The sequence below is a fragment of the Anopheles moucheti genome, chromosome 2, assembly GCF_943734755.1.
Source record: "Anopheles moucheti chromosome 2, idAnoMoucSN_F20_07, whole genome shotgun sequence".
NCBI classification, from domain to species: domain Eukaryota; kingdom Metazoa; phylum Arthropoda; class Insecta; order Diptera; family Culicidae; genus Anopheles; species Anopheles moucheti.
Window position 1 is genome coordinate 15,453,993 of NC_069140.1, and position 20,411 is coordinate 15,474,403.

At 45.2% G+C, this 20,411-nt stretch overlaps 3 protein-coding genes across 10 annotated transcripts; all 3 read left to right on the plus strand.

The window, feature by feature from the left end:
- Nucleotides 1-5,911: 5,911 nt before the first annotated feature.
- On the plus strand, nucleotides 5,912-8,074 carry LOC128296892 (small VCP/p97-interacting protein). Of its 4 annotated transcripts, XM_053032415.1 has the most exons (4): nucleotides 6,999-7,188; nucleotides 7,378-7,572; nucleotides 7,675-7,845; nucleotides 7,920-8,074. In XM_053032415.1, exons 1-4 carry the CDS (start codon nucleotides 7,132-7,134, stop codon nucleotides 7,932-7,934), a joined length of 438 nt encoding a protein of 145 aa, XP_052888375.1. In that variant the 5' UTR covers nucleotides 6,999-7,131; the 3' UTR covers nucleotides 7,935-8,074. The 4 variants fall into 4 exon arrangements, 2 of the variants coding, with proteins under 2 accessions (XP_052888375.1, XP_052888374.1); XR_008287231.1 differs by lacking the exons at nucleotides 7,675-7,845; nucleotides 7,920-8,074 and adding an exon at nucleotides 5,912-6,123 and having other exon boundaries at nucleotides 6,194-7,188; nucleotides 7,256-7,521; XR_008287232.1 differs by lacking the exons at nucleotides 7,675-7,845; nucleotides 7,920-8,074 and adding an exon at nucleotides 5,912-6,123 and having other exon boundaries at nucleotides 6,194-7,188; nucleotides 7,378-7,460.
- Nucleotides 8,075-8,329: 255 nt separating this feature from the next.
- LOC128310393 (UTP--glucose-1-phosphate uridylyltransferase) lies at nucleotides 8,330-13,877 on the plus strand. 3 transcript variants are annotated; one of them, XM_053047021.1, is made up of 3 exons: nucleotides 8,330-8,570; nucleotides 11,950-12,575; nucleotides 12,646-13,877. In XM_053047021.1, the coding sequence occupies exons 1-3, from the start codon at nucleotides 8,547-8,549 to the stop codon at nucleotides 13,529-13,531; spliced, it is 1,536 nt and encodes a 511-aa protein (XP_052902981.1). In that variant the 5' UTR covers nucleotides 8,330-8,546; the 3' UTR covers nucleotides 13,532-13,877. The 3 variants fall into 3 exon arrangements, with proteins under 3 accessions (XP_052902981.1, XP_052902980.1, XP_052902979.1); XM_053047020.1 differs by lacking the exon at nucleotides 8,330-8,570 and adding an exon at nucleotides 9,514-9,627; XM_053047019.1 differs by lacking the exon at nucleotides 8,330-8,570 and adding an exon at nucleotides 11,215-11,330.
- Nucleotides 13,878-14,170: 293 nt separating this feature from the next.
- LOC128299286 (bifunctional 3'-phosphoadenosine 5'-phosphosulfate synthase) lies at nucleotides 14,171-20,397 on the plus strand. 3 transcript variants are annotated; one of them, XM_053035197.1, is made up of 4 exons: nucleotides 14,171-14,597; nucleotides 17,863-19,345; nucleotides 19,427-19,578; nucleotides 19,646-20,395. In XM_053035197.1, exons 1-4 carry the CDS (start codon nucleotides 14,556-14,558, stop codon nucleotides 19,853-19,855), a joined length of 1,887 nt encoding a protein of 628 aa, XP_052891157.1. In that variant the 5' UTR covers nucleotides 14,171-14,555; the 3' UTR covers nucleotides 19,856-20,395. The 3 variants fall into 3 exon arrangements, with proteins under 3 accessions (XP_052891157.1, XP_052891156.1, XP_052891158.1); XM_053035196.1 differs by lacking the exon at nucleotides 14,171-14,597 and adding an exon at nucleotides 16,222-16,611 and having other exon boundaries at nucleotides 19,646-20,397; XM_053035198.1 differs by lacking the exon at nucleotides 14,171-14,597 and adding an exon at nucleotides 17,664-17,717.
- The last annotated feature ends 14 nt before the right edge of the window (nucleotides 20,398-20,411 follow it).

Genomic DNA, 20,411 nt, shown 5'->3' on the forward strand with positions numbered 1-20,411 from the left:
ACGCTGCCTGCCTGCCTCCAACTACAGTGCCGTACAAAACTAGGTGCTTCTTGCGAACCAGGGTTCAATGGAATATTTCATCATGGTAGCAAATTCGTTAAACTTATGCACCATCTATGTAGTTTTTAAAAACCCGAAATGTTAACTGCAATTCGAAGTAATTATTTTATGTTTCCATAATTGTGATTCCAGATGGATACAGATTGAAACTTATCTAAATATATTCATACATAGAGTGAATGACATACAGAGAGTTTAGGGAATAAATTCTTATTCGAATTTTATATAGTTCGTTTATCAAATTGACAAAAAGAATAGGTTATCACAATATTATCTCTTTATTTATTGAATGCTTGAATGTTGTTAATAAGTATTATGATTGCCAGCATATAAAAAATGAAAAGCTCATGCTGGCTACATTTTCAGACTTTCTTCGGTGGGTTGAGGATTTGCTTTATCTCCAGCTGCAGGAACAATTTTCTTGGCATCGATACCCTCATAATTTCTAAATAGATTATTCCAAGTGCTCCATTAGAAGCTCTTCAAAGTTAATAATTAATAATTCCCAATCCCGATCCTAAACTATTGGTCAGCCTCACAAGCTAATAAACTTCCAATCAGGCCAAAGTTTGTATCATGTTTCGGCTTTCGCACTGAGTAGCAATAATAAATGAAATCAAAGAACCGAAATGTTCACCATGCGAGATTTGGCTCGTGTGAAAGGTTTTTTTTTAAATTGAATTATACTTGTTATGAGGGGAGTTAACCGTGCTTTGTGGCTTTAAATTTAAACTATGTGAGTAGTAATAACTTTTAGAAAAAAAAACTTTCATCCACTAGTGCTCAGTTTTTGTGTTCTGCACTGTATCGGCACTGGTTGGCTTAACAAACGATGGGATGGTAGAACATAAATACGCATGAAAGGGAATCCTACTGGAACGGGTCGGTGCGGCACGGTGTTTAGGGGTTTTGGCAGGCTGGTGGTCGATTTTATGCTGCGTACGACCTTCTCCGAAGGCAACATAAAAGCGAGAAACGGCTAGCAATGGAAAGCATCACCATCAGGCCAGGACGATTGAAACCGAGAAGAATGAAAAACGCATAAAGTGAGGCTTGGAAGCGAAAGCAACGGGAAGCGACATAAAAATAGTGAATAGAACGAGTGAAGAGTTAGTACATCGAATCGTGGGAAGTAACATTTAAAGGGGGGTAGTAGATACAGCCTTACGCAAGAGTGTCACATTCCCGTGTCGCATCATCGTGTCTTTGCATAACGGAATTGCACGGAATGGAACTGAGAAAAGTTTTTTGTATCAAAAATGATATATATATAATATTATAAAAACAAAAAAAAACTTCCTGTAGATCCCTTTTTTAACATGATTCTGCATCAGTATAATTCAAACAGACAAGACACACGCCAAACGAAAACAGCTTCACCCAGGATGCAAAGCATCGTCCAGGAAATTCAGGAGCTCTTCCGGAAGACCATCCGCTTGCACGTGCAGGGATAAAAAAATAATCATGCAAGCGATAGGACGGCGTCACCAGCGTCCCGATAACAGGATTTTCCAGCGCCACACTAAAAGGGATGTTCTTTCCGAGGACATTCTTATGCCGCACCTTTATCATTCGTTGTCTTGCTTGGAACCGGTCTCGAAAGTGCTAAGGTGAGTAATCATTTTATGTTTATTGTTTATCTTTCGATTCCTATTTAACTTTGAACCGTCTTCGCTCCCTTGTTGGTCTCTAACGTACGTTTGTTGTTTTATCTCAGGGAAAGGGTCCTCGATGTTGTTTCCCCTGCAATAAAAAAGGAATGCCAACGTCCTCGTGCCAATAATGCCCGACCGTACCACCGGCAAGCGTAATGTTTTCTTTTATGCTTAGTGATAAATTTTATTACACCAAACACGGTGGCACACACATACGAAGGTACACACCACAGGCCCGTACGCGGCTGCTGCTGCTACTGCTGGGTGGTAATCCTGCAAATACAGGTTGGTGCGCGGGATTTTAAAAACTTCTCCGAGCTGCTGCCACGGTACACTGTGCAGCCACGGCATAGTTCGCTTTTCGGCAGTCGTATCAGCTCGGACGTGGTATTATCAAAACAAAGAATTATGATTTCCCTGCGGAGGAGACGGCATCGCGGGGAACCGACGTCAAGAATTCACTATCAGCGTAAATATAATTTGTTTCGCTTCTTGTTGTTCATTGAACCGTGTAGGTCGGTTGAGGGAGGTTTTGGGGATCCCGTTCTCGATGTCCGTTGCTGGTGGATGTTCTGAACCTGTGTCGTTTACATGCTTTATAACTACACTATGTAACACCTTAATACGGTAGGAAGCTGGAACATGCTGTTGGACGAATGCAGTGAAAAGGGGCCACCCGAAACGGGATACATTAACCGGTGGCTAACGTTACTACAGAAACCGCTCAGATTACGATCACGAATCCGATATGCGGTTTGCTGCAACGATAGATGTGCTGTTAGGTAGACTACAATGCCGTTTGCCATGAACCCCTTCCATCCAACGCCAGCGCCAACCAACTCATGGCGAGTGTTTTCCAGCATATTGCTGCACGCTTAACAGCACAATCGGTTTCATTTTTCGTGCGAATGCTTGCGGAACGTTTCTCAACGGAAGCACTCTTGCAATCGACACTGCTCTGGCTGGTCACTTGCAGCGGCATTAATCGCGATGTGATAGCCGAATGCCTCCGCCGACGCTTTCTCTTCTTGCGCCGCCGATGTCTACGCCCTTTTCCCCTGTTCGTGCCGATCTGTTTAATGATCTTGAAGAGGTTATCAAACGGTCAGCGGAAGGACGGTTTTTATGTGACAATTCTTTTGAACTGTTTGCTTTTTTTCCTGGCTTTTTTCCTAGAACGTGCCCTCTACGATGAAGCGAATATGCGTACTACCGAGAAATTGTACGCCACAGTAGAAAAGAAACAAACGAAGGATTGTGAGTGTGCAAAGGTTTGCAACTGTGCCGCAGAAGCTTTCGACCGCGTAGGAATGTGTCGGTAACGGGTGTTTCAACGCGCCCAGACGCAGTTGTCATACGACGCACATCGAAAATATTGTGGTGTTTTGCAAAAAAATTTAACAAAAACAAAAAATATGCCTCGATTGTGTGTGGTGTGCGCAGTACGCGGACGGGATGGCATGATTTGCGTACGGATGTTTAAGCTGCGTACAGTGAACTTCTTGCACACGCGGACTATATCCATTGCTGCCGATGCACTCTGTCCGTTAGAATGTGCTTAAGGGAGTGGTACATTTGGAGGCCTTAATTTTGCTTTAAGTTTAAGCTTTAAAATTGTTAGTTGATGTGTACTAATGTTCGAATGATTTTGCGATTAAACTCATCCGCATCGCGTTCTATCGAGGAGAACGGCTAACAACAACTGAAAAAGCTGTTCAACACATGTTTTCTCTCGTGTAAGGGAAAACCACTTTTACCCCGCAGTTGAGTTGGGCCAATACAATACTCATCATGCCAGCAAAGCCGCCTGTAGCGCTTAAATCGCCCCGACCCGAAAGCAATCCGACCCGTAACCCTATAAATCTTAATCCACACGCTCCGCAACTAGCAAGGCTTCAGCCGGGCTAACGAGAAAAAAGGGGGAAAACTCGTCCCACTGAAAAGAAAGGGAAAACTGATCGGGAAGCACAAAGGAAACTCCAAATGTGGAAAAACCGCACAAAATGAAAACACTGCCGCACGGTCCCGCCAAAAGTCGGTTGCCGGGGTGGTTTAGGATTTTTGGTTGCTCTGGATGTTCGATGGTAAAGAAAGTTCGTCTTTGCCGAGCCCGTCGCAGCTCACACTAATGACTACCTTTAGAATGTGAACGCAGGAGAGTTACGGGAAGTTTCGGGAAAATGTTCGTCCCGTCACGTTTTCGGGGAGTTACTTTGGGGGAGTTTTCCGAGCGGTTTTTGCTAGAAGCAAAGGGTGCGTTAATGCGTTTCCGTGTAAGGGCATTCACCTACAATGGGAATTATGTAGTAATTGTGCCTATTTGTGGCCATGTCATAAGTTACAGACAGACAGACAAGGTTCTTCGTGTAGGTGCATGAGATAAGTCCTTTTCGTCCTCAAAACCATCTTTTTAGACAGATAGTTTCGTACTTTGTTGAAATAAAATGTAAAAAAAATGAATTAAATCAAGAAGCGTTCCAAATCGTCACAGGAAATTTATATTCATATCTAGCATCATCTACCCTACACGGGTGCTACAATACTCCGGTCCAAATTAAGGGGTATGCAAAACTTTTCGTTCCAAACGAATGAGTTCCAATCATTGCAGGATATCCCGAGCCGTCACAAAATTGCGCTGCACGTGACTTTTATCAGCGGGAGGTTGTATTACATTCTTCACCCTTGCTGTTAATATCTGACAGTCGTCTAGCAAGAAACGGGTTGTGGAGGATTCGTGGTTGCTTCTTTTCCAGTTCCCTTATTAACTGTTAGAAATTTTAATATTTTGTTAAATTGATATGCGCTGATAGTATGTTAGAAGGATATCTTTTATGAGAAAAGTAACGCGCGTAGAATTTCCAAAATGATAGTCCTCAGATATACATAAAACCATAAAGTACCGACGCCTACCTTTCACGTCTGAAATGTCCGCTCTTTAATTTGTATTCGAGAGCAACAGTGTCGGCCAATTGAAACAGGGAATTAATGCTCCCGGTCTCGGAACGCTTTTCACCCGGGTAAAAGTAAGTCGCCAAGTTCAAGAGGATCACCGTGTGGAAGTATTACAAGTTCATCAACCGTACCCACACCAAGGGACATACGCCGTTTGCCACAATAATAAATGCCGACGGTACGCTTTTGCGTGGTTTTATATTTCCATCCGGAGGATTCGTCCGCACCGCTGAAAGTTTACAGCTGAATGAAAGTTAAGTAGTGTGTTGTGTCTGTTTGATAATCTCCTAGACCCTCGTTATGCACCTTAAATAAGGATTAAAGTGTCCCTGTGTGTTGCGCAGCGCTCGCATGCGGTCGGTCGGGCGGTCGTTATTAGGAGATTATGCTACCAATATGTACACAATGTAACTCGTGTCACTTTTTCCGTGTCCGTTTTCGAGCCCTGGGAACGTGTGTAACGGCATCGCGTAAGCTCGAAAGAGAGACACGGAACAAAAGTGCCGACACGGACGGAAGCGTCGACGTGGTTTTCGGTGGCGGCAGTTCTAACGGACGCGCTCTCTGGTTGGCTTTCCATGCGCAGTGTCCACATTTGTATGCAGATGTCGATGAAAGAATCGAACGAAAGAAGTCCTGCTGTGGCTTTATTAGGATTAGAAGGTTCTGTCAAGAGATAGTGGTACTGAAACAGGGTCCCTATAGAGACATTATCGGGAGAGGTGTGGTATGAGTTTCTTTGCATTTTATCTGAAAAACGAAGTTTAATATTTTTCTGTGACTATTCTTGAATCGTTGCAATTCTACTGCTCTTGGAATATTAATTGTTCATGGTACTAGAATTTATGCACAGATGTATGGCATAACTTATCTGCTAGCTAATATCTACCACGTGCTGTACCACGTGGTGTATCTTACGTATCAGGAAATATGTGATGTGTCTAACTCTAGCGAAAATGAATAAAAACCCGTTTTTTTGCGTCGCTTTTTCTCAATTCATAGGAGCAATAAAATTGCACAAATTTGAGTAAATTAAAAACAGTATTTTGAATTTCTTTTTTATATTCGAGTTGTTTCCTATTTTCGCCCGTTCATCGATTGTTTTGAAATATTCGTCGATGATCATTGTGAGAACCCAGCTCTACGCTATATACAGGCTGGATCACAATGACAGCTGATATTGTTATTGCTGGTGGTTTTTCAACAAAAGGTAAACAAAAGTTTTACGGGATAGAAATCTTTAAACAACGCTTTTTGTGTTGCAAATAGCATCATCAAAGATAACAAATCGTCAAAATCACATTCCATGAAGCCATTAATCTAAATGGATAGTGTATTAGCAACTCAAACCGATGAAAAGCTAGCATCCGACGTTTGCCGTGGCTGTGGAGGCAAAAATGCAGTAAAACCGCTATCCGTGTATGGAAACATCTTTAAATGGTGCACCTCTATAGATGTAAGTTTCGGTTGATGCTTGCGGCAACTATGTTCAAACTGATCTCAACGTTTTTACTTTTGGATTCTAGGTTTCCTGCTCCGATGGGCTTCCGTCAAACATATGCAATCGATGCTTGCAGATGCTATCAACATCGTACGAATTCAAAATCCTATGCACTCGCACGGATCGAAGTTTACGAGCGAACACAAATGACGGGGCGCAGTTTGAGAATTTCCCTACACTCGAAAACATTTCATCGGATGAGTATGAACAATCGGAGCTGGTGTACGAGGTGCAAACCGAGGAAGTCGTGGAAGAAATGATTTTGACTGATAAAGAGTCTTTTGATTATGTGTATACAAATGTAGAAGAAATTGAGGAGTCCATCGCCAAGAAGCCAGAAGGTACCACACAGAACAAGGTCTGTGATTTTGAACTTTCGTCGGATGAAGGCTATGTACTGCCCGTAGCTGAGAAATCTAATGAAATATCGTCATTGGATGGCCGGGAGTCTCAAGACACGGAAGAGCAGGAAAAAAGTGAAGAACTTGCTTTTAGTGACACGGTAGAATATCTCGAGGACACGTGCAAAGCAATTAGCCCAACGTATGAAAAGACCGGAACCTGCAGCAAAATTGTATCCGTTATAGGGTTGAAGCATGAGCGCAAATGTACAAAAACCCGATCCGTGCGGCATCGTTGCCCAGACTGTGGAAAAGAGTTTGCCTCCAAAACAAACATGTATCGGCACCAGCATGCACACAGAGGTTCAAAGCCCTACAAATGTGATATCTGCAAAAAATGTTTTACCCAAAGTGGGACACTTAAAACACATAAGTACACACATTTCAACATAAAACCATTCGTGTGCAACGTGTGTGGGCAACGATTTACACAAAGCAAATCTGTGAAACTTCATCTTCGGCGACATACGGGAGAAAAGCCATACGTATGTGATATTTGCAATGCAGCGTTCCGGCAAAAGAATGGACTGCAACGGCACATGAAAGTGCATGGAGAAAACACATGAACAGTGAGCAGTTAATAACCGGTATAGCAGATGTTCCACTCGCCAGCTGTATTGTAAGTTAATTTTACATCACTAGAAGTATAAATTAAATTATTCCATAGTATCATGGCTGCGTGCAAGGTTCTATTTGAAACAGTACGATATTTGAGAAAAGGCAAGTTATTCTGAAAATGCGAAATCTCTGTTTCCACCAAATTTACTCCAAATTGCACATTTTGTGGAAAAACTCACAAGCGAAACAGAGAAACTGGAGCAACCAACCCAATAATGTAGCCGCATCTGAAAGCAACAAAATTGCCCACCTTGTTTTGTTTACGTTCTCGACAAAGGCAGCGAAAGCCTACAAGTGTTTCGTGGATTCATCCAAATTGTTCGTGATGGGATTGTGTTCTTCGTGTTTTAAAGGATCTACAGAGGAATTACTTACACCGGACGTCGTAAGTGAATTACACATTTAGGGCCAAAATGTTTTCGAGCGTTACAGCAGTTCTCGCAAACAGCAAAACTGGAAACGTTACTGGTTACTTCTTTTTCCATAGGAGGTCCGTCGTCAGCAACAGCGCGAGGCAGCAGAAAGACGACGAATAGAACAGGAATCACGAGGCATTAAGGATCCGGAAAAAGTTCGAAGACAACAGCAGCGTGCGATGGAACAAGAACGCCGAGAGCAAGAGGCTAGCCGGATGGGAGGACAGCAGCCAACATTGAAGGTAAAAAGTGTTTCACGGATTAAGGTGAACTCTTTGGATTTTGATTTACTCAACACATTCACCTTTATTTGCAGTGGCAGCAAGATTAAACACTTCGGGCTACTAGGTCTCTAATCCTGCGATTTTTTGTCGAACAAAAAGGAACCAATTTTGTAATTTCTGTCTGTTATCTTGTGTGTATCGTATTTTGTATTTATGTTGCGCAGAAATAAAAGGTAAAAAGCGAACCGGCGGCTTATCAAACTTCTGAGAACCAAATTATCATTATTTGTTGCATTATTCTATCATCAAAAATATGTTAAAATGGAAGAGAGAGAGCGAAATTCATCTGGTTTTGTTTGTTTTCGCGAAACAGGGCACGATTTATCGGCCGAACTGATTTGACACCCCGTCTTTGCTGCACGGTGAGCTGTCAAATTTGTTTTAGTTCTGCAGTTTTCGTCATTGTTTGTGCGGGCGCGAGTTATCCATCGGCAGGAAGTGGTTGAAATCGCTGGTCGTATTTCAAGACACAACTGATCTCAGTGGGAGGACAATCGAGTGTTGGTTTTGGCCCGTGTGTGTTTCGTTACAATTTCGGTTAACTTTACGAAGTACACCAACGGTACCAGCAAAATCGCCAAGAGGAAAACGTTCCGGTACCCAACACGCCAGTGTGTATTTGATTGTCTTCAGACCACTTCGCTGTGAATTCAAGAAAAATGCTGAATATTCCAAATGAGAAGGTAAGCTGATAAGATAAGCAATCACTTGAGACGGTATGAGATGAAGAGGAGACTTCTCGTAGGCGCAAATCATACGATTTGTTATTCGTATCCAAGTGTCGCATTTGATCTATCACAGATCGCAAGCCATTTCGCTAACCTTGATCGACCTTGGCCGCCAGCGTAAATGTGCAAGCGAAACGGTGTCGTTAAAAATCTGTACACACAGTAAAGCATAAATTGCTTCATGAAGTGCGGAGTTAAGTAAAATACAAACATCGTAGCGCACTGCGCCGGCCATCCGGGGTCCCATCTGCCGTTTCGTTCAAAAACAATTCCTGCCCATCGTAGAAGTAATGTGCGCTGTTTGCATAACACTCTGCACCTCCAACAAAGCATTTTCATTCGTTTAGGTCGTTTTAAACCTTATCTGGACTTAATCGTACTTGAAATAATCAATCCGTCCGATACACTCCCACTACTGCATCCTCTGCTGTTGCCCGTGCAATCTGGGGACCGTCGCACCGTACTCCACAGGTTGGCTGATTACTATTGCGATAACATTCGTAAACTATTAGGAGAGTTTGCGAGATATTTACAAATAGACAGATTTGTCTTCACTTCCCAGTCCTATTCCTATCTATCTATACCCGAGCCGCCTGTAGAGTTGGTGGTTGAGGTACGGTAAATGGAAGGCAAAGTATGGCTACGATGATTAGTAGGCAAAGCCTTTACAACTCGATGATGCGTTATCATTCTCTCAAACCGGGCGACGGGTATCGTTGGTCATACACGGGGTTATGACAGAGAGATCGCACTTGCTGGAAATCACCACACACGGTCCCATTTCAGTCCCATTCGGGTCGAAGAAGAGGCCACACGCGCCAATAAAGCAACGTTTTTGTCGCATAGTGTTAACGGTTTGTGTGCTCTGTGTGGTAGCACAGCAACAGTTGCGAATAAACGCCGATCCAACGTGCGTGGGAAGGAAGACGAGTGTTTTTTTTTTGGTTTTGTTTGATAGAAGTGCAATTCCAACCAGCAGAAAATGACCGGAGCCATCGATTTACTGCTTAGCGTAAGTGACAGCAACCCGCAGATACAACGATCGAAACATACGGTTAGAGATCAGCCACGAACACGATCATCATCGGCACGGCGCAAATTGACCAAACAGTAGCGCCACGACTATGTTGTGCTTTCCCGCGTTAAACAAACGACCTCTAACTACGATGCGACAATGCCGTTCCGAGGAAGCGCCAGCATTACGGGCTCCGCTGAAGAACAAATGAAAGTCAAACACCCAGAGAGAGTGTAGAGAGATAAGGGCAGAACTTATGAGCCATCGGGCACATGGCGGGATGGCTAATCTTGAAGTAACATGTGCCACCAGAATAGCCGGGAGCGCCACGTTTGTAAACTGAAGAACAGATTGTATTGCAGACAGAACAACAGCATGTTGGTAAAGTGATACCGATCGAATTGGGCCATGAATATGATCGTATCCGCTGTTTGGCCAGGTGCATGGGAATGGACAGATTTGTTTTACTTTACTTTCGAAAACTGTAGATCCAGCACAGGCATGTAGTATAGCATGTAAAATAATACTTACCCCATGTCTACTTCGATGAAGAGATGAAATCAACGTCGACCGTGCAACTGGTAACAAGCTGTTTAGGAGCGGTGGTTTGATAAGTACGTTTGCGTAGAGCAAACTACAGTTTACCGCACGAAATGTGCACGATCATCGGCGTAGTAGCGATCACGTTTACTTACGCCCACCATGAGTGACTGTTTATTATTACCTTTTACCTTTCGAGCACGCCGGCAATTGGTATTTCAATGGAGAAGATGTTTTAACAGCTCGCTTTTCTGCTCCAACAGTGTGATAATCTTATCAGTGGCAATATAACAATAACGCCATCTTTCATGCAAGCGTTATAAACTGTATAGCGGAGAAGGACGGATCAGGTTCTGACGGTATCAATTCCCACCGCGAAAAGGGTCATGTCGTTCGTTCTTGCCCTTGGCAGCAATACGCAGGGACTTCTGGAATTGGGTTCAAGTTTTGGAGCTGGACTGGAAGCGCAAAACAGGTATTCGAAAAACATGCGACCACCCCAGCCGAACACATCAATCATTTGCGTGACTAGACAGTTTGGGCAATGTTCTAGCGGCTCTGGACCCTGTGGTTGTGGTGACGGACCTGTACATTGTACGATTTGCACATTTCGTCCAGAACGCAGAACGTTGTTGGGTTAGGTTAAGAATGGAAAACTGGAATGGTATCGTCCAATTGTGAAGGGGTTGTTTTTTTTGTCATCCTATAAATCCAGAATCGAACGGAGAAACCTCAAAAAGTCGTTGGAGGGAGACGATCAACATCTATAAAACCAAACAGCATACGCTATCACAGCTTCAGTATCGTTAGATGATCGTTAGCCAAGCTGTCGGCACGTTCGTCGGTGCGCTAGCAATCTGTTTCTTGAACTGCACTTGAAGACAAAAAGGCTCGACGCTCCGGAACAATAACGCCTGCCACTGGTTTCCCACGGGCTATTCAAGAACACGCCGTAACCTTACTGGCGATCAATTAAAAAACACAAAAAAAAAAACGGCGGAAACGTCCAGAACTCCGTACAAACAGCTGCAGTGGTGATGCTGGGGCTACAGAATTCGTGCATCGTGCTCAACGCCAAGGCAGTCAACAGTGGGGCCTCCGATGGTGGAACAGTGCATTTTAAAATGCTTAATCCATGTACCGGCGGCGGTGTTGGGCAGGTTCGTCGGGTTGCACTTGCACGCGTTGCGTTGTGTGGTGATCGTGAGCAAGCGGAAAGTGGAGAGATTTGTTTACTTACCATCCGTGCATAATTATGTTAAGATTTGTGCCGTCCTTCACTCGTACGGACCGCTAGTCCGTGAATTGAGTTGCAGCGAGTAAACTGTGATGCGGGAACTGTTGCGTTTATTTGGATGTGTTGTTTTGCTTTTTATTTTCAATGTTAAGCTCGGTACTGGTTTAGGCCCGGATTGCATTCGCATGGTATAATCGTGCTCCAGTGATAAGCGAAAAGATTGCCCCTAATCACTTCCAGTTGTTTAGATGTGATTATTAAAAGTAGGCACACGTGACGAACGGCGATTCTAATCCATTCCGGGACAGGGCTGCGATTTAATAACTAGTCTATTAGGTACTTTGAAGGTCATGCGGAATTGTTGTACCATGAGTAATTGCTTTGGCAACAGCTTTTGATCGTTGTACGAAATGGATAGACATTGTTGTGGATAGTTTTTCTAACTCTTCGTCACACGTTGATTTTTTTCCTGTTGTTACCTTGGCCGTACGATCGACATGGCATATCTAACGTATTGTTCATTGGTTCATTGACTCTTACAGGTGCGTGGACACCAGCGTGTACCATCGGACACGAAAGAGTTCCACGAAGCGACGAAACGCGATGCCCTGATGCGCCTGAAGAAGGACCTGGACCATCTGCTGGAGACGGTTGAGGATTCGCGCAAAACGGGCGTACAGAAGGAAATGTGCGGTTTCGAGGCATTGTATCATCGGTTCCTGCAAGAGGATGGACCGTCGGTTGAGTGGGATCGTATCGAGAAGTTGCCGGAGGGTGCCGTGAAGGACTATTCGACACTGAAATTGCCACAGGAAGCGCACATCCGAGACATGCTGGATAAGCTGGTGGTGGTGAAGCTGAACGGTGGTCTCGGCACGTCAATGGGTTGCCATGGACCGAAGAGTGTGATACCGGTACGCAATGACTTAACCTTCCTCGACCTCACGGTGCAGCAGATCGAGCATTTGAACAAAAAATACAACGCCAACGTGCCGCTGGTACTGATGAACTCGTTCAACACGGACGTTGACACGGAGAAGGTCATCCGCAAATACAAAGGTTTCCAGGTGCAGATCTACACATTTAACCAAAGCTGCTATCCACGCATCAGTCGAGATTCGCTGTTGCCAATTGCGAAGGATTTTGACATCGAGAATGATATCGATGCGTAAGTAATGTCCTAGAGCGTTTTTTTGTGTGTGAAATCCATTGTAACCAAAACCCTTGTAATCTTCCAGATGGTACCCACCAGGTCACGGCGATTTCTACCAATCGTTCCAAAACTCGGGACTGTTGAGAAAGTTCATCGAGGAGGGTCGGGAGTACTGTTTCCTCTCCAACATCGACAATCTCGGTGCTACGGTCGACATAAAGATACTGAATCGTCTAATTGGTGACGACCAGCAGGGTGATAAACCGATCGAGTTTGTGATGGAAGTGACGGATAAGACCCGGGCCGACGTGAAAGGTGGTACGCTGATTAACTACGAGAACAAACTGCGCCTGCTGGAAATTGCTCAGGTGCCGAAAGAGCACGTCGATGACTTCAAGTCGGTGAAGACGTTCAAGTTCTTCAACACCAACAACATCTGGGCACGGCTCGAATCGATCGAGCGGGTGCTGAATGCAAAGACGATGAACATGGAAATTATCGTCAACAACAAAACGCTGGACAATGGTATGCGCGTGATCCAGCTCGAAACGGCCGTCGGCGCGGCCATGAAGTGTTTCGATGGTGGCATCGGCATTAATGTGCCACGGTCGCGCTTCCTCCCGGTGAAGAAAACCTCCGACCTGCTGCTTGTAATGTCCAACCTGTATAGCTTGAAGTACGGTTCGCTGGTCATGTCTCCGCAGCGCATGTTCCCCACCACCCCGCTGGTGAAGTTAGGCGACAATCATTTCAGCAAGGTGAAGGAGTTCCTCAGTCGCTTTGCCAATATTCCCGATTTGATCGAGCTGGATCATTTGACCGTGTCGGGGGATGTTACATTTGGCCGAGGGGTTTCGTTGCGCGGCACGGTCATCATCATAGCCAATCATGGCGATCGTATCGATATTCCTGCTGGTGCAATCCTGGAGAACAAGATCGTTTCCGGCAATATGCGCATTCTGGACCACTAGAAAGGGATTCACTCGTAAGGGGGAGATGAGAAGACCGAATGCGAATCAACAGTTGGGCCAGTGTAGGATGATACTCAGGAGCAATAAGCGCAAAGTGTGCGAAGCATGCGAAACCTATAATTTTAAAAAGAAGGGATTGCGGTAGTTGGTAGTTTTGGAAGAAAGCAATACACAAACAATACGGAACAAAACATTGAGTCAAAAGACGGATACGAAGCTCTCATGTTTGATTGTTTCTCTAAAAAACCTGCAGCACAATATAACTAATGTAAGGACCGGAATGAATGAATGGCAATGTAAGTTTTTGGTTGAGTTATTGTTGCATAAAAAAGACGTTAAAACAGCGGTTGAATGATTTTCTTATTGGAAATGTTTCAACGTGAATACATGTATCACAACGCGTTAACTTATAAAATTAACGTTAGTTCATAATTTTTAAAACGGTTTTCAAAAACTAGAAATTGTGATCTTGAGCGTAGATCCGTTGCGTTATGGTGCGTTACGTGGTTCGAGCTGGACGCAACTACTCGAATGAACACTGTATTCGAGCAATCAGTAGCAAACGTCAAATTTACTGGTTGGGAAAATTTTCATGTGTGACATTTGGTTGTTTACCGTACGGAAACCCGTTGTTTACAAAATTCCATCGGTTGCGGTATGTAATTTTCGGTCCGGTATTGCCTCCTTATTTCCTTTCGTCACACGCAAGTACCGCGGTGCGTATTGCGGCCTACAAATGGTTGAAAGCGATACTTAAACGTTCCCCGTGTTGGCTGTCGTTGGTTGTGTTCGTTCCTCCGTTCGGACTGGTTTGGTGCGCGAGCTGGAATCTCATTTGCGGACGGTAGCGGTTCCTCTAACTACGGGTAATTGAATGTTTCTACTATTCGCTAGTAATCACCTAGATTGTGTACGCATAGTGCTGACACGGTGAAAACACACTAGCGAGCGGTGTGACAAATCAACGAAGCAAATACAAAAGTGTTCTTATCGAAGGCAGCAGCAGAGCCGGCATATCATCATCATGAGCGGAGAACCAGAAAAGGCCATGAAGAAGCAGAGGACGGTAAGAAACAAAGAGGGTAGTTCTAGATTGATTACATTCCTGTGGCAAGGGAGTATTAAAGGGTGGGATAGTACAGCATAAGTTATTAAATATTTTTCCGATTAATTTCTGTTCAAACAGGCAAACGAAACTAGTGCTATGCGGCAGTGAAATGAGTTCACGTTTTCCACACCTGCTAGCAAAAAACGTGGTTGAAGATAGTTGGGTTTCGAACGACCATCGGAGAACGGATGCTCTAAAAGCACGTGATTAATATGCCATTTCGGTAACTGTTCCATGTTTGACTGTGATTTGGCATGGTTATAATCAGACCATTTATCAGTCTGGTTCATTCCATATGGTACATCACTTTAACGATCGTGCTCTTGCCGTATGCGTTTCGGACCATATGGAATGATAATCTACGCACTGGCTGGGATGTGTAGTGGAGTTTGAAGTACTGCTGATAAGAACTTCTCAAATCTCAGAAATTATCTTACTCTCGAACAATACGCATTGTCACAAACACGATCTTTTTCAAACGATTCCAAGCTGTAAGATAAAGATGTTGAATATGCGCCCTGATAGTTACATCAAAATCGTGTTATCTCATCGAGGACTTGGAACTTAGAACTGAAAATCCAAACTTTACGTCACCGGTCATTTTTTGGGGTGGCTTGAGATATGCTGACGTTTGCAGTAATGTAACGAGCGCAAAAACGATCGGGGTTCTAACGTTGTAACAACCGGTTGTTAATTATCACGCGACACACTCACGCTCACTCGATCCGCCACAGCTACATGACATGGCCCATTGACCTCCCTCACCGGTGACAGGAGGCATGGAAGCGACAGGGGAAAGCCGGAAGCACCACTCCCAGTACCCATAGGGTCACCGAGCGTACAAATTGCGCGACTAAGCACGATGGAGAATTGCTGCCGTAAGGGGCATCACCGAGCATTCCGGCACATTATAATTGAAACGCTCGTACATTGTTGGTACGCTTTATCGCAAACCACTCGCGCAGCGTGAAAGCACCCGGTGTGCGTACGTACACGCCCGAGAGTAGGAGATACAGAGCGATAGCGAGAAAACGAGAGAGCGGGACAGAACTTTGGACATGTCTCGTGTGGGGTTGAAACTACCCGATGACGAAGGGTTGAAGCTTACGGTGGGCTTTCATAAGTACGTTCAGCGCATTTTGCATGTGGCGCTCACTTCGCGCACAAAACTTACCACGTCCCGATCAATCGACGTTATTGTGTATTGCCAAGCAAGCCACGATAGTTGTGCCCCTCAAGTAGGCTCTGACGACGGAAAGTTGATGGTGCAGTAGTCGGGGGGAAAAATGGAATGTAAATAAAGGATATTCCATAAAGGTGGTTAATTCCCTCATCTAACTGGCATGTGGTGAATAATAGGAAACGGATCTTGTCTAGTACAAAGCGGTACCATAACAAAATTTACCACGGAAACCACGAAAACACAACAATACAGAACGGTGAAACCACGCGGTGCTCGTGCGGTGAAGTGTGATCGACGGCATCGATCGCGGTTGGGCTGTTGAAACTTTCTCCATGACGTTCGTTGGCCAAACTGGAGGAGCGAAGCGCGTAATCGTCGCCAAACCAGGTATCATCGGCCAGTGCAGCCTCTGCGAGCGTCATTGTTGATCGACCGAGCGACGTGATCGGATCGCGTTTAGTGATTTACAACTCGAGCTCATATTCTAATAATTTTCTACCTTGCGTTACCTTGCCGCATTTGAAACGAAACTGCGTGGTAGTGTTTTAACGTAACAAAACCAATTTTGATACAGTTCTGGAACAAGTGCGATAACAGTTCGCGTTCGTTTTATATCACGAAAACGCGCGTGTATCAAACATGTTTGTAAAGCGCAGAAAGGTGGCCAACTTCAATAATAACTCCTTCCTCGGTAACTCTAATTACGAAAATGCGGACGGTGGTGGCAGAACGATGGTGAAAACACGCTGCGGCAAACATAAGGACTGTGCCGGTAATGTTTCTCCGGAGGTAAGCACCAGCACTCTGAAGTTTCTTTGCCAAAGTGTTCATAATAATAGGTTCACCGGGATCCGTCAGCATTAAAACTGGAGAGGTCCAGAAAGCGAAATAAAAAACAACCAGGAAGAAAGAGGCTCCGTTGTAAAACTTTCACTTTGGCGGCGATCTTCCAGCAATGTAAAATGTGACGCAAGTCCAATTTGCATCTTCCAATATTTCGGCAATGTCGGAAGTGTCTTAACGTTTGAAGGAAGCTCAAGAGTCCCCCAAAAACAAAAGGTAACTTGATTGAAATGATTTGAATTGGTGTCTGACCGTTTTCCTCCCGAATAGCGTGCCTCTTGCGAATGTCGTTCACACCGTCTTGAGAGTGTGCTTCACGCGGTCGATGTTGTGATGATTATGTAAGGGCGCTGATCGAGGCCTAGCCAATGGCCAATGAACTTTGGTTCAGGAAGCGTTAACGCAGGCTTTGCTTGTAACTTTGTAGGAAGGTGTAAAGATACTTTGGTAACCACGGTACGGCTAGTTGTTTAGCATTAGGCTTTTCTTTGCCTACTAAGATGTGTATTAGAGAAACGAAGTCTAGTCATACGCAGTACCAGAATCGTTTTTTACTTGTGCGTTACCGACTCATAGTTATATGACAATGTAACTCTATTACATGAGGTAAAGGTGATACTGGCTGTATGTAAAGATTTATACGTTTACGTGTGCCATTTGTTGTCGATGGAATTTCTGAAGAATCGTAGCCATTAATTATCCACAGAACAAACAAATACTTTACACTGTCTTCATGTGTGCTCCAATGCACATGGAAGGGGTACTATCTCCAGCCGTCCAATAGATCACCATTGCAAGGTGTTCGTAAACCCTCCCGGGCTCTGATGAGCTCAACCCCAGCAAAAGCCAATGTGGTAGGAACTGGCCTCCGGGAACGTTGCTGCCGGAAAGCAAATAACTTATCTTTGTGAGCTTATTATCGTTCATGTTTTCCTCGCATGTTGCACCGTACTTAAGTGTCGTGACGCGAAAACTCTCGCGTCATTCGGTGGTGAGTTTTCGCTTCGGATTGTTGTCCTCCGTTCCAGATCTATCCGTTTATGATGCAGGAGGTATATATATATATGTACAGCTATATAATCTAGTCCTCTTGTTTTTTTTACCAGAGTGGCCTTGAATGTTTTCCCTGCACACAATGGTCTTGTTTTAGTTGTGACTGAATAAACGATCGTTTGTCTTTCTTTCCGTCATCCGCAGTGTCTTCAGGTGGCGACGAACGTGACAGAACAGAAGCACAATGTGTCACGGGAGGTGCGTGGCCAAAATCTGGGCCTGTGTCGTGGCTTCCGCGGCTGTACGGTGTGGCTGACGGGGTTGAGCGGTGCCGGCAAGACGTCGATCGCGTTCGAGCTTGAGGCGTTCCTCGTGTCGAAGGGCATTCCCGCTTATGGGCTCGATGGCGACAACATTCGTACCGGGTTGAACAAAAACTTGGGCTTCTCGCAGGTCGATCGCGAGGAAAACATTCGACGCGTGGCGGAGGTGGCCAAACTGTTTGCCGACAGCGGTGTCGTGTCGATCTGCAGCTTCGTTTCCCCGTTCGCCGAGGATCGTGAGATGGCGCGCAAAATCCATAAGGATGCAGATTTAAAATTCTTCGAGATCTACATCGACACACCGCTGGAAGTGTGTGAAACGCGCGACACCAAGGGTCTGTACAAAAAGGCACGCCAGGGTGTGATCCAGGGTTTTACCGGGGTGACCCAGGCGTACGAAGCACCGGACGCACCCGATCTGCGCGTCAGCACCGAAGGTATGACGGTGCGTGAATCGACGCTGAGGCTGATTAAGCTGCTGGAGGACGAGGCGATCATACCGAAGTTCATTAAGGAGGACGAACCACTGCCGGAGTTGTGCGTGCCGGAGAGTTTGAAGGTGGCGCTCGAGGCAGAAGCGAAAACGTTGCCCTCGCTGTCAATTACCGAGGTTGAGCTGCAATGGTTGCAGATACTGGCGGAAGGGTGGGCCTATCCGTTGAAGGGTTTCATGCGCGAACAGGAATACCTACAGGCGCTGCACTTTAACTGTCTGCTGAACGAGGACGAAACGCTGCGTGTCAATCAATCTGTCCCGATAGTGCTTTCCGCGACTGAGTCCGATAAGCAGCGTCTCGAAGGGGTCAGTGCTCTTGCGCTGCAGTACAACGGACGGGTGGTGGCGGTTCTACGCAAGCCGGAATTTTACTACCAGCGCAAGGAGGAACGATGTGCTCGTCAGTTCGGTACCACCAACGGTGAACATCCATACATCAAGATGATTCTCGAGTCGGGTGACTATCTTGTTGGGGGCGAGATCGAGGCGCTGGAGCGCATCCAGTGGAACGATGGACTCGACGCTTATCGACTAACGCCGAATGAGCTGCGAGAGAAATTCCGCGAGATTAAAGCTGACGCCGTGTTTGCCTTCCAGTTGCGCAATCCCATTCACAATGGACACGCGCTGCTGATGAGTGACTGTCGGCGGCAGTTGTTGGAACGTGGCTTCAAAAACCCGGTCCTGCTGTTGCATCCGCTTGGAGGATGGACAAAGGATGATGATGTGCCACTGCCGGTGCGTATGGCTCAGCATCAAGCGGTGCTGGATTCGGGAGTGCTCGATCGCGATCACACGGTGCTGGCCATTTTTCCCTCGCCCATGATGTATGCCGGTCCGACGGAAGTACAATGGCATGCTAAGGCTCGTAAGTACCTTCCAGGACGATCAATCGAATGAGTAAGGGCGGCGATAATTGTTCACTTTATTATTTATCTTCCCTCCTTAGGAATGAATGCTGGTGCTAATCACTACATCGTAGGGCGTGATCCTGCCGGTATGCCCCATCCGGACAAGGCCCTCTACCCTGATGGCAATTTGTACGATGGAACGCATGGTGCGCGGGTGCTCAAGATGGCACCGGGATTGGACAGTATAGAGGTAGTATAATGTTTTTCCGGATGAATAACAACTTCCTTCATTGACCCGACATTGTTTCGATCGCCAGATTCTCCCGTTCCGTGTTGCGGCATACGATAAATCCTGCTCACAGATGGCATTCTTCGATCCGGCCCGCAAACAGGACTTTGATTTCATTTCCGGCACGAGAATGCGAACACTTGCGCGCAGTGGGGAAAATCCGCCCAAAGGATTCATGGAACCGAAGGCTTGGCAAATTCTAGCGGAATACTACCAGTCACTGCAAAAGACGCAATAAGCCGAAATGTTTCCAACCTCCCGGAATGAAATGGAACGGCGGTTCTTCGTTCTGTTTTTTTTTATGGTCGCCAAATCTCGTTAGGCAACACCCAGTGCACAACACACATGCGGCGACATTTTATTCTTATTTTAACTGTTTTGTTTTACGATATAACGCAAGCATTGCTTTGCAAAAGCACCGAGGCATTTCAATTACCATTGGTAGGACTAATAAATGTGGCCTGTATCGGAACGGTACGTGGAGTGATTACTACTACTAACAGAAGCACTGAAACAACGGGAAGATTATCATCTGAATGTATCTTTATTCACACAAACTTACAGAAACGTCTGCGCGTAATAAGTATTTAGTGTCTGTGTGCAATAAAGGTGTGGCCATTACAGCATGCTCTTAAATAAGAAACGGTTAACGGAGGATCCTTCCGGTACCGAATGTAATAAGGTCCTTGCATTAATTTTGACTCAGTAACATTAACGGATTTGCCTGGTTGGGCCTTTGCCAATGAGACCATTCTCTCTTTACTTTCCGTACTGTATGTGGATTTGACAATGAT